This window comes from Pyrenophora tritici-repentis, chromosome 5 (assembly GCF_003171515.1).
Source record: "Pyrenophora tritici-repentis strain M4 chromosome 5, whole genome shotgun sequence".
In the NCBI taxonomy this organism is placed as follows: Eukaryota; Fungi; Ascomycota; class Dothideomycetes; order Pleosporales; family Pleosporaceae; genus Pyrenophora; species Pyrenophora tritici-repentis.
Genome location: NC_089394.1, coordinates 2,275,679 through 2,288,776, shown reverse-complemented (window position 1 = coordinate 2,288,776; position 13,098 = coordinate 2,275,679). Strand labels below are relative to the sequence as shown.

At 52.1% G+C, this 13,098-nt stretch overlaps 3 protein-coding genes across 3 annotated transcripts; 2 read left to right on the top strand and 1 right to left on the bottom strand.

Annotated features, from left to right (window-relative positions):
- Positions 1–1,276: 1,276 nt before the first annotated feature.
- Positions 1,277–1,897, bottom strand: PtrM4_108620 (Ubiquitin-protein ligase; the record flags this gene model as incomplete). Its single annotated transcript, XM_001935895.2, has 4 exons — positions 1,277–1,452; positions 1,504–1,635; positions 1,691–1,779; positions 1,845–1,897. The coding sequence occupies 4 exons, from the start codon at positions 1,895–1,897 to the stop codon at positions 1,277–1,279; spliced, it is 450 nt and encodes a 149-aa protein (XP_001935930.1).
- Positions 1,898–2,281: 384 nt separating this feature from the next.
- On the top strand, positions 2,282–7,126 carry PtrM4_108610 (WD40 repeat protein; the record flags this gene model as incomplete). The annotated part of the gene is made up of 2 exons (XM_001935896.2): positions 2,282–7,021; positions 7,124–7,126. 2 exons carry the CDS (start codon positions 2,282–2,284, stop codon positions 7,124–7,126), a joined length of 4,743 nt encoding a protein of 1,580 aa, XP_001935931.2.
- A 1,093-nt stretch (positions 7,127–8,219) lies between these two features.
- Positions 8,220–10,671, top strand: PtrM4_108600 (putative c6 finger domain-containing protein; the record flags this gene model as incomplete). Its single annotated transcript, XM_001935897.1, has 3 exons — positions 8,220–8,391; positions 8,483–8,653; positions 8,705–10,671. The coding sequence occupies 3 exons, from the start codon at positions 8,220–8,222 to the stop codon at positions 10,669–10,671; spliced, it is 2,310 nt and encodes a 769-aa protein (XP_001935932.1).
- Positions 10,672–13,098: the final 2,427 nt, after the last annotated feature.

The window sequence follows — 13,098 nt, the reverse complement described above, 5'->3', positions numbered from 1 at the left end:
AGAGCTATCACGAACCCTTTCAACGTGGCTTCGATGTCGCTGCCGCCGCAGTGGATGGGTGTGTCCTAGCGCAAGACCGGATGCCCCGTGGTCGCTAAGCAGAATGTGCGGGCAACGCAAAGATTCGTACTTCGATGAGGCTAACGAAGCTACCGAGGGCGAAGAGAATGCTGTGGAAGCGGGAAAAAAATTACACAGTGTGTACCAAGGGCATCTTTGCCCCTTCTGCAGCCTCCAGGCCTGTCGTTCGCGGGGGATGTGCCGATGTACGCCCATGAGTTCCTGCGGAGAACATCCCAGGCCTGAACGTGCCTACCTAACGCTCAGCGTCATGTATGTCTGAGAAGTGCTGAAGAAGCTCTACACATCTCGTAGAGGTTGTAATTTTCGACGAGAATGGGGGTGGGGTGACGGGAGCGTGGCTGGTAGCATCGTTATGAAAACGCGTTCTGCCGTTTCATAGCGATCTACTACATTAGCAAGGCGCAACAGGGGAAGCGTGCACGCCTATGAAGACTCCAAGACCAGAGAAAGCAGCGCGAGAAACACTCTTGACCCGTCCTGTAGGCTTGATGATGTGGGGGCTGATACTGTGTCTTCTGAATAGCCGCGAGGCGGACGAGCTCCGGGCACGACATGAACCAAGATATGATCAGCAAGTGTCCCGCCCCCACCATTAGGGCGTTTCTCGCGACAAAGTGATGGTCGTCTAAGAATGCACAACATCAACGATGCTCAAACTCAGGGGACAATGATCATGTACATTTTGACATTGACAAAATTCATGGCAACTTGCAGGCAAGGTCCACCATTTCTACTTGAAATTGGCGGCAAACGCATGCGAAGCAACAGACCCCGCTATCACATACATCCAAGACTATTGTCATCATGGGTAAGGAGAAGCTGATGCACGAGCAGTTTGAGAAATTGGTATCGTTATTCATTTCCATGTTCATCGTGTTGGCAAGGACCCAGTGGAAAGAGCCCCATGTGTGTCTCAGTCCTGCCAATGGGGATATATCGCCGCCATGCTATCCAGATGATCCATCCAACGCCATGGCTGTGCAGGGTGTAGAATGGCCAGTACTATAATACAAACGAGATGGTGAGGTTCAGAAGGACAAGTCCGAGTCGCCAACGAATGAGTCGCAACGAACCATGTGAGGAAATAGCTCGGCTGTAATCTCAAAGCGTTTGTTTGGATGCGAGTACAGCGGCTCTGGCAGCTCATGCCCCAGAGTACCACCCCAAAGAGAAAAGACGGTAGTGGGGACATTCAGGGCTTCGCGTACTGCTGGGTCCACTCCTGCGCCGTCTTGACTGCTTGCTTCTCGTCCTCCTTCCAGGCTTGAGCCACGTCGTTGGCCAGAGGGTCGTCCGGGTTGGGAGCACCCAAGAGTGCCTGGATCGAGAGCAGGATGGTGCGGATCTGGAGCGCGGGCGACCAGTTGCCTGGACATGTTAGCAAACTCGGGCGTGTGCAAGATGAGTCTACAGACTTACTCTTCAGCACATCGAGGCAGATGCGCCCCAGACGGTCGATGTTCGGGTGGTAGATCTTGGTGAGGAAGCGAACCTTGGGCGGCGTCATGGGGTAGTCGTCCGGAAGGAACAGCTCCAGCTTGAACACTCCCCCTGCAGTCATTCATGATTAGCCATGGGGTGAAAAGTACAGACTTGCCAAACTTACCCTCGTACGGCGACTGGCTCGGCCCATCGATGGTGACGTCGAAGTACCTCAGGTTGTCGTCGTGCGGTGTTGCCGAGATTCCCTGAACTCTGCACACACGTGTATCAGTACGACTGCAGGAAGACGCGTCTTTTTGGACTTGATGGATACTTACGGCTCGTTGACCAAGCGTTCGGTCTCCTTGATGATTCGTTTGGGCAGCGACATGGCTTAGAGTGGGGCAGGATTCGTTGTTTGTCGAGAAGGTGGGATGGCGAAGGATGTCGTCAACGTGGGCGTACCTGCGGTTGTCCGTAAGGCCAAGTTGAATGAGACGTACTTCTTTTTCGGCGTTGGGAGCGACAAGATGGTGTCGCCTAAGGAAGTTCCACGCCGCCAGCCTTGGATGTTTAAGCTTACTCGAAATGGCCATGCCGGGCGGGCGCACTTGGATCGGCAGGTGGCATGCACATCGGCGGACAGGCGCGAACGAACATTGAAGGGGTCCCGGGGCCATGCCAGGCACGCGCCCCAACTACAAACGACTCCTCATCTCATCGCATATCATCACCATTCGACCACACCAAAACTTGAGAGCTGCTGGGGCCAAGAATGGCCGCCACCGTAGGTGGACCATCGGCATTCGAGTCGCCAACATTCCACCGCGATCTCTCCATCATAGTGGACGATGAGATTGGCGCCGCGAGCATTAGTCCAGCAGGTCGTGACGTCGTGCTCGCGAGCAAGAGTGGCCTTCGCATCATAGATCTGGACGATCCGTGGTCGCTGCCTCTCTTTATTCCAAATCAATCGTCGTGGGATGTGGCTGATGTGCAATGGTCTCCCTTTGCAGCACGCGCAGAATGGATCGCGTCGACCCGGAACCAGCTTGCCTTGGTGTACAACCTTTCCATGCCATATAACAACAAAAAAGCGCCTATCGAGTATACTCTACGCGCTCATGATCGAGCTATTACAGACATCAACTTCTCTGCCCACCATCCAGATCTCCTCGCAACATGTGGTGTAGACAGCTTTGTCTTCGTGCATGACCTCCGCAGCAGACAGGCACCCTTGAAACTTGCCGACTACACCGCTGGGGCGACTCAAGTGAAGTGGAACCGTAGAAATGACAAGATTATCGCGAGTGCCCACGACAAGTATCTTCATATCTGGGACACTCGCCATGGAGCAAACCCCCTTTCTACCATCGCCGCGCATAGCACCAAGATCTACGGCATTGACTGGAACCGCAATGACCCTAGCAAGATCATGACCTGTTCCCTCGATGCTACCATCAAGCTTTGGAGAGATGTGGGCGTCCGTGACAACATCACCACCCCTCGTCGCGTCATTCGCACTCATTATCCAGTATGGCGAGCCCGACACACGCCCTTTCCTCACGGCATTCTCGCCATGCCCCAGCGCGGCAGTTCCGAGCTCTGGCTCTACAAGCACGAGGATGGCAGTGACCCTTCGACCTTTACCAACAACAGCGTAGCTTCCTTTCCAGGCCACGACACTAACGCCCAAGTACGAGAATTTCTGTGGCGCACACGCGGCTCTACTGACCATGGCATTGACCATCGCGACTTTCAGCTGGTCTCGTGGGGGACTGACCGGCGTCTCCACTTACATAGCTTAGCACCAGAGAAGCTCGAAGAAGCCGTCGGCTACCGTAAAGGAGAGTCCTTTGCTCAAGAGTCCACTGGGACACGTAAAGGTGCAGCTTATGTCTCTTACCGCAATGGTCCAATACCCACTACTACCACAACCGTCCGAGATGAATTTGGTCCGCCTCGCCAGCAACGCAAAGGGAACCTGTCGACCCTCTTGCAAAACTCCCTCCACAACGATGAACTTCACACCTTGCGATATAAAGACCCAACGCATCCCCGTTTACACTCTGAAACCGTTCCGCGCGAGACCATGACTGCCCAGCCAATTCGTCGCAAAGACCCACGAGTTGTTAATCACATCACGTGGATTAACGGCGTCAAGTTTGGGGATTCGCGTCATACCAACGTCGACGACCAGACCCATCCCAAACAACACCATCGCACAGAAAAGCACCCTTATCAAGAGCAAAATGACTTGGGCTCTGAGATTTCACATGTTGGAAACAGATATAAGAAAATTACATTCGAGCAGATTGATGTACCCGGTCGCCGCATCAAAGTCTGTTTCAACGGTCCATGGGGTGACTACGACCCGACCACTGAGGACGCAAGACTTGCATTCCTTCGCTTTACCATCAAGTTTCCAACGGGATATCCAAAAGCCATTGAAAGTGTGCAGTCGGGAACTGTCGTTGCCAGAATACCGACCCCGTTGGAGATTGAGTTCGAGAAGACTACTGCATCCATTAGCCGAGAAAACCAAGAAGAGCTGATAAACAACATGCATCGCATTGCTGATACTTGTGCAAATCAGCAAAAGGAAGCACTAGAAGCGGTACTTTCCTATGCTCTGGGAGAGCGCGCATTAGATGACAGCCTGGACCTGGCCGATGATGATGATCCGTTAGAGGACCTTGGCCCCCTACCAGGAGAGAGCTCTAGTGAGGATGAGGACCATGAGGGCGAGTTTACTGACGACGTGATGCAATCTTCTCATACGAACGCCAATATCCCCCTTCCTATCCAGTGTACAGCTCGGTTCTCGGTAGATGGAACTCTAGTAGTTGCAAGAATACCCATAGTCAAGTCAGCGCCAGGCCCAGAGGCCTATAGACTTCAGATTACGAGAAGCCTTCGCCAGGGTGGTCTGAAGAATGATATATTCGACTCTTTCGGGCGCTTCACTTACCAACGTTCTGAAGGCTCTGATGACGGATCATCTCCAACTTCTTCCGACGGTTCGTGGGAAACATCTTCCTCTCCATCGTCTTCGTCCGACTCCGGCCATGCGCGAAACGCACACATTGGGAATTTTCAACCTCCTTTGGCCTGGCAGAAAGCTGCATCTCGATTCCAATCACGCAACTCGTTACCTTCTTCGAGTGGTTTACGAAAGCAATCGCCCAAGACCAGGTCCACGGTATCTATCCTGTATTCGGCAATAGATAGACTGGTCCCCAGCAAACGTGTCCTCGCGGAAGAATACCGTATTTTTGGTCCTGGGCCCACGATTTGTGAGCACAACGCAGAAGTAGCCCGGAAACATGGATTTGAGGACCTTGCGGATATCTGGATGCTTTGCAAGCTGATTTTGAGCGACGAGGTACCTCTGGAGATACTGCCTCAACAATATCGGCGGGATCAAGTACTTGTCCTCGCACGTCGAGCTCTCGTGAGGATCAAACGCAAGGATAGCGGACTAGATCTTCGGTTCGACGAGTCGGACAATGTGAGCAATCCTAAACTCAGGGCGCGGGTCAAGTGGGGCCACCACGTCGTTGTCACATGGTTGATACCCTCGCTCTTTGAACACTTCGAGCGACTCGCGGACACCCAAATGCTTGCTATGCTGTCTTGCATATTTGCGGAGCCTGCTGCTCGCGAGGGTGTGACGTCAGCCATGGCCAAAATGCGGCAGTCTCAGCTACCCATGTCCATGGAGGCGCCAGCTTTCTCACTGGATTACTTTCCTTCGGCAGATGCTGCGTGGAGTTTGTTCAAGCCTACAATATCTATTCCATCTACTCCTTCGCAAACACGATTTGCTGCACCAGTCACGGAGTTTGGCTGGCAGAGGCTGGCAAAGAATCATGACACTTACGGCAGCCACAGTAGTTCGAACGGGCCATGGGGTAGCGACACTGTCAATTCTGATCCGTTTACTCCATATTCTACTGGCAACACACCCCCAGTTTTGTCCAGGGCACCCACAGTGAGGACTGCACAGACCGCAAACCATACCCCGTACGGAACATCACCAGAGCACAGCCATGGAGCCCTCAAGAAAAGTTCAACTGCTAATTTTGCAAGTGCTGTTGCTGCACTGTCGCGCCCGTTTGCAAACGCCATTTCCTCGTCACCACCAGTCAGATCACGAATGGATGATCTTTCGACTTCTGCGCCAACTAGCGGAGTTACTTGGGGAACAACGACGTTCTATGGCAGTGACAGTCATGATCAGAACAACATGGCACCTTCGCGTTCGAAATATGGCAAGAGATCAAGTTTTGCACAGTCTGAGTATGCAAGCATCAACTATGTGGACGATTCCGATTCCGAGTACGAAAAGCTTGACGAGGATGGTGGCTACACCATGTCCGGCACGAGAGAGAATAGCATGCCTGGCACGCCTCGGGATGGCGAGGTTGGGCAAAGCGTCATCAAGGTTACGCTCAAGAATCAGGATCAATTCGATGATGAGGCTTGTTTCAGTCGGCCTCTACTAGATATGAGTAGAGACTGGTTGCATCGCGCATGGCGGGAGCAGTATGCTGAAATGCTCAGCCGATGGGAATTGGTCAGTGTTCGGGCAGAGGTACTCAAGTTTAATGGTCTTGTTTCCTACTTCCCAACCGAAGCTCATCGTACTGGCTCGAAGCCTGGCTCGGTTTCGCTCACACTCAAGCGATCTGGAGACGAAGAGGGAGATGGGAGAGCAGCTAGAAATCTGTCACAGGCTTCATCCACGTTGGTACCGCCAACACCCGTAGCAGCTCAGGTGAAGCGCTCGCCGGTTGCATCACCACGTCATTTTTCCTTCAACCCGGAAGCAACAGAGTTTCAACCCTCCACTTTGCCAAATGCCCTACTGGAAGAGTCGACGCCTGCTCAAGAAATTGCTCTTCCCACCGAACAGTACTTGCGCCTTTCCATCCCCGCCCTAACGCCTACGATAGAGCTAGATGAGAGCCTCGCAGGACTTGGTACATCACCCGGTCAGAATAAATTGCATCCTCCTCCGAGTAGAACAAGCAGACCTAGTTTGTCACGAGGAACATCCAATGTTTCCGGTGCCTCGTCATGGCGGGACAGCCGTCCGCGTTCAACGCCGAATGCACCTCCTAAGCCTATCAAGTCAGAAGCTATCTACAGCTGCAGTATCTGTTGGATACGCGTCTCAGGTCTCTTCTATCTCTGTCCCGCCTGCGGTCACGTTGCACATTTTGGCTGTATGGACGAGGAAATTGGCGCGGATGATGGCGACTGCGTAGTTGGTTGTGGTTGTGGTTGTGGCCTCGAAGACGATGACGACCGCAGCCGAATGGAGGCGTTCATTGAAGGAGTGCGTGCTGCTACTGCTGCGGGCCTCGCTTGGGAAGAAGGCATTGAGTGGCAGCACAGCGGAGCGAGTACTCCAGCCATGTACTCAGAGAGTGGCTATGGTGATTTGGTGACGGGTGGTGGAAGCAAAGTGGCTGGTAGTGGAGACGAGAAGAGAAGGGACAGGTTGGGGGTACGCAGTGCTATGGTGAGCCCGACGCCGACGAAGACCAAGAAGAAGGGGAAGAGGAAGGTCAGAGCTTCGGGGTTGAGCTACTACTAATGCAACAGGTAGTAGACGCTGAGCGATGAGTTAAAACGATGAAGACGCTTGTATGATTACAGCAAGAAGAAGGCCAAGATAGGCTAGTGATGTAGCTTATTTTCCGACATGCGCTGCCAACACATTTCGTTGGGTGGCATTTTCTACCGAGCCGCAAAGCTTGGATTAGCATAACCTATCATAGTGCCCAATAGACAGCGAACCAAGTCATAGAATGTAGTAGGCGACTCGGTGACACAAAAACGCCAAGCCCCAAGATATGGAGCGATGGCGGGACTTGTAGCATTGAGAATAAGGGCCGGCATGGCGCGGATCTGGGCCGGCCATGCCGGTATGCTTGGATAGGATCACATCAGGCCATGTCTAAGTATACTTATGTATGGGGGCGGGTAGGTGGCCTAGCGAGCGAGTGATTGAGAGAAGCGAGCGCAGGCCTTGTTGTGAGGATGAAACGTGTACGGTAATGTGGAAAATGCAGCCCTACGGCGAGGGCTATACTTGCATGTGATAAGCATGCAGACTCTACTTATTGCGGATTGAGCAGCAAAGGGCTGTCGATCTTTTCGGCGGAATGTTTGACGGCTCCGTATCGCTCCCGTAACAAGGCTGAGCGGTTGGTGGAGCGGTTCACGGGTCGACGGGTGACAAGCCAGGGTTGGATGGCGCAGATCCGGATTCCGGACGCGCTACTGGGCACGTACGTCGGAAGCAACTACGGCTAATTCCAGATGGTCTTGCAGTTGCACATGTTCCTGGACTCGAAGTGCCATCTGCACGTAACCGAGTACAGAGGTTGAATGAGGCAATCGGCGACTATGCAGGGTCTTCCCGTTGAGCATGGGATGCACCATGATGCTTCGAGCCTGAGCAGCTGTCGTAGTACCCCACGGCTTGCCGAGCGAGGGCAGAGGGTGTGAGGCAACCCTTTGCGCTAAGAAGTAGCCGCGCATTTCCCCCAGCTTCTTCTCCACTTTAGATAGCGTGTCCCTCATTGCTTATCTGACAAACCTCTTGTTCGTCTCGCCCTTGTCTTTGCACTGCTGGCCAGTTGTATCAACGGCTCCGCAAGAGTTGGCGTGGGATACCCGCGTGTCCATCACTCGCTGACATGGCAGCGGCCACGGTTCCATCGCCCGCGCTGCTAAGTACGCCAACAGCCCCAGTCGACGTCAAGCACGCGAACAAGACAACGGCTACTCCACTTTCAGCGAGCAAGACTGCCCCCAAGGCCTCGGAGACGTCTGGCGTCACCAAAAGGAAGCAGTCGAAAAGTCGAAATGGTATGCGTCCTCCGCTAAACGCTTGTCACCTGCAAAATGGGTTGCGCGCTAGGCGTCTCCGACGATGCACCATACTGATATCTCCGCACAGGCTGTGTCACCTGCAAAGGAAAACGTCTGAAATGCGACGAGAAGAAACCCACCTGTGATCAATGTGCCAGACGAACGGTAGTGTGTGGCGGCTACAAGAAAGATTTCAAATGGAGACCGTTTGAAGAGCCCAATATATCCGGGAAGCAGCCGCCTGCGAAATCAAGAAAACGTGAGTACATGTATACTTGGAATCATACAAATGCATATCTAACGGATACAGTTTCTTTCTCACAAGTACCGACGCCATCGCCTTCACAGCCACAGGACCACTTCGGCCTCCATGACAAGCCACATGGCTTCGTCAGTACACCCCACGGTGCATACTATCCACCGCCGAATCACTCTCATCAATTCTCATCTGCCTCATATGTGCAAATGAGTTATCCGCAGTCTTCATTCCCATCTACAGAAAACGCCTTCAGCATTCCTGAATCACCATACATCATCACTCCTCAATCCATATCATCAGTTGGATCCTACCCACCCGCGCCGTCCGAGTCGCTCGGTGGATTTGCTGCTGAGAGCACAGGTGCCAAGGGAGCCGTACATGCTACAGATTCAACCATCTCATCTGGTCAGTCACCCAAACTGGTCGACCTTCTCAATCCAGGCACAGATCTTAGCAAGACACCCGAAGAGTACGACTCTTTCATAACTCAACACGAATCCTTCTACCAGCCTACTGGCTTGACACCACCAGCCCAAGCAAATGACGAGGACGACATCGAAGAGCTACAACGAGATTCTGCCAAGGACCAGGAGTCATGGGTTATGCGCTTACCATCTCCTGCGTCTTCCAACTCATCTAGCTCTTCGTCCGACTCCCCACAGCTGAAGATCCCTGCCCAGATACAGATTTCTTATACCTCAGCCGAGTCTCTCACACGACGCTACGATAGAGAAACATGTGGTGTACTATCGGTAAAGGATGGCCCTACAGAGAACCCATGGAGGACTCTGGTTTGGCCTCTCTCAAGAGATTGTCCTGCCCTCTTCCACGCAATTGCCTCGATGACGTCGTTTCATCTGTCCAAGGACACACCGACTTTACGGATACAAGGCATTGATCACATGCGGAACGCGGTACATGCCCTGGCCGCAGGCCTGCAGAATATGCGCGTTGATGCCGCCATCTCAACAACACTCGTACTGGCCTTTGCCGAATCATGGGACCAGCACATCAGTACTGGTATTAATCATATCAAAGGCGCCAAGATACTGATTAACCAGGCGTTGATACAGCACCAGCATACGCCAATGCAGGGTGAGGAGTGGACTCGCCTGAAGTTCCTATGTAACACCTGGATCTACATGGATGTCCTCGCCCGTCTGACCTCGGCTGATGAAGATGAGACATATGATGTCGATTCTGTGCAAGAAAAGATATATGCTACTGGCGAGACTGATAGTGCTCTTGATCCCTTGATGGGCTGTGCGCATACGCTTTTCCCCATCATCGGCCGTGTAGCAAATCTTGTCAGAAAAGTGCGGAGATCGGACAGCAACGGTCCTATCATCATATCGCAAGCAGTACATCTGAAATCCCAACTCGAAGGGTGGACGCCACCTTCCTTCATCGAAGACCCAGAAGATGAAACGACAAGCCCGCATGATACGATCAAGACTGCTGTCGCTTATCAGTACGCCACATTACTGTATCTGTACCAAGCCGTTCCAGAGATTGGATCCCAATCATCCAGAGCGTTGGCAAGGAAGGTGCTATGCGATCTAGCCACTGTGGCTCCAAGCTCTCGTGCAATCATCGTACACATCTATCCTCTGATGGCAGCCGGTTGTGAGGCGACAGATCACGACGAACGTGAGTGGGTGAAAGAGCGTTGGAGCTTGATGTCGGCGCGCATGAAACTGGGTATCATAGAAAGATGCTTGGAAGTCACAAAAGAAGTCTGGAATCGACGCGACGCACATGAAACGGAGCGCATGAATAATCAGATGAACAGTATGCGTAGCGAAAGCTTTTCTTCGGATGCATCCATCAACCATGATTTTGGCACCTATCCGGAAGACTTCGGAATGGACGGAGAGTTTCACTGGCAGGAATCTCCAAAATGGGAACCGGCGTCAATCAGTAAAACAGTCTCTTCAGACCCAGATGTCACAGTCAAAAGTCGGCTCCACTGGTTGGGCGTCATGAAGGACTGGAATTGGGAAATCCTTCTTGGATGAATTAGCAAATTTTTGTTAAGCCATATTGAAATATCCCTTGGAAGCCTGACCGCGAAGCTCCAGCGCCATCTTCCCGTCTCTGTCTGGCACAGTTAGCGCCTACATCGACATTTGCGCACATTACCCAGCATTCCACAACACGACCACAACCTTGGGTGCAACTTCTTTCATCATTCACGATACGAACATCTATTATTCTGTTTTGGGCAGCGGCGTTGGGAGTGATAGGAAGACGTACTCGCTTCTGGAACGACAAGGGCCCGAGACGGGCAATGGAAATCATCCAAATACCTTGCAACAGACCAAATCCAGACTGCTGGGTCTTACGAGCTGGTCATTGCGCCATGTTGTCTGGCACCACCCAGTATATTACTCGATACAGATTGGACTTATCTCGATCGGCATTCACTTAGACAAAGCCAATATGTTGTAATCAATTCTAACTCAAATTCGCAGCCTCTTTCTCACAGCATCTCTATCGGAAATCTGCTATTGACGGTTCCTCGCTGGACTGATTCATGTTGTTGCACCGTTGAAATACATGCGTCACTTGAGCGGCTAGATTCCAACGTGCCCGCACGACGTACACAGCATTCTGGCCCTCGAGATGGCGTAAAAGCTTGCGGAACACATCAGTTGAAACCACGATGGTCATTGCTGCTGTGGCAGCACTAAAGGGCCTAGATGTCTAAACCCCTACGGTGCTTGTCAGATCTCAGCCACCGAGTACAGTACCAGCTGTCAGAAGCAGCCAACCCCCGTGGGTTACTGGGATCTGTAAAACACGTGATCAGATCTTTACGCATCGATCGTCCGATTTCTGCATGACAAAGAGTGCAGATCGCAGCCACGGTTGCTCGAGGATGCCAAGTTTGTGCGTTATCACATCCTACCGTACAGTCTTGCCATTGCGTTGGCATGAAAAGTCATCATATGCCTCGCAATGGCATCCAAAAGCAGCTAGTCATCTGCAGATACCCGTCATAGAAGGGGGGCATACGTAAGCAACGATCTTCCATAGTCCCGCTACGTTGTTGTACTGGAGCATGCAACAAGGCTCGGTTCTCGTAGCCTATCGTACGAACTGGTCACGCACGTTCGGAGTAGCTCGTATAGGTAATACGCCTATCGTTTTTCGGCGGTCTCGCTTGACTGCCGCGCGAGGACCGAGTGCCAGGCTACAGGTATGACAAATCAACGGACTGTCACTACTGTCATGCACGACCAGTGAATATACCTGGAACAGTTCATTCCCCGAAGCTACCAAGGCAAGTAACATTGGTTGGTCCCCGGTAATTTCCCCAGTTTTATTGCATGTCACTCTTGTGGGGGCGAGATAAAAACGGGAAATCCCCAGCACCTATCCGTTTGTTCAAATGCATCAGCACTTTCCTTTTTGGAGGGAAACTGCATGATTCTAGCAGGTGGAGTGGCACACATACACACGTATATGACTCTCGGTACGTTGTCCGAATAGTGGAGAAAGAACGGGTAGTTGCATAAACGGCCCCCATTCCCTTGACCGTTTACCGATGTATGCAGGGACTTTTGCTTTGAGACGAGGGTAGTGCTGGATCGAGGCTTTTTCGTTATTACACAAAATGGGGAATAGACAGACGCCTGGCGTATTGCTTGATGTCGGATAGGGAGCATGCATGCATCCCCGTTTGCCACGATCTTGACTCATGTGGTTTCACAGATTGGGGGATTGCGCGATGATACATGTACGGCAGATCTTGAAACTTGATGACTTGCTTGGCATATAGGTGTGTGGTGCACAAGAGTTTATTGGTATCTACTTACCGGGACTAGGTGGTGACGTAGGGCTTGCGGGGGGTGAAAAGGGTGAATATGAAAAGGAGAGCAGGAAGGGCTGGTTCAGATGTGAGTACCTAAGCGTGGCTTCCGTGCATACATGTCTTACTAAAGAGCCACTAGGAAAGTCATTTGTCACGAGAATACGTTGTTTAATTTTGTTGCACAAGAACACTAGATTATGAAGAGAAGCATATTGTAAACACATGACAATGCTATCATACCACACCAAATCGCATCAATTACAGACGTGATCAACTAGAGAACCAACCGAATCCATCTAAAAATACAACCTCAAAGACACTTCCAAAAGACTCACACATCCCTCCCCTCAACCCTCAACCTCATCCTCCTCTCTTCCTTCTTCGCCCTCCTCACTATCCCTACCCCCACACTCCGCACCCACTCCAGCCCCTGAATCCCCTCCAACGCCCGCATAATCCTCTCATACACCCCAACCTCCCCCTCCAACACCTCAATCCGCTCGTCTCTCGCCCTAATCGCTTCCGCACACTCAGCCTCCACCTCTTTCCTCACATCAACAAGTGCCTGTCTATGCGTCTCCCGCTCTCTGTTAAAATCAAGTTTTATATCTAAAACGGACATACGGTG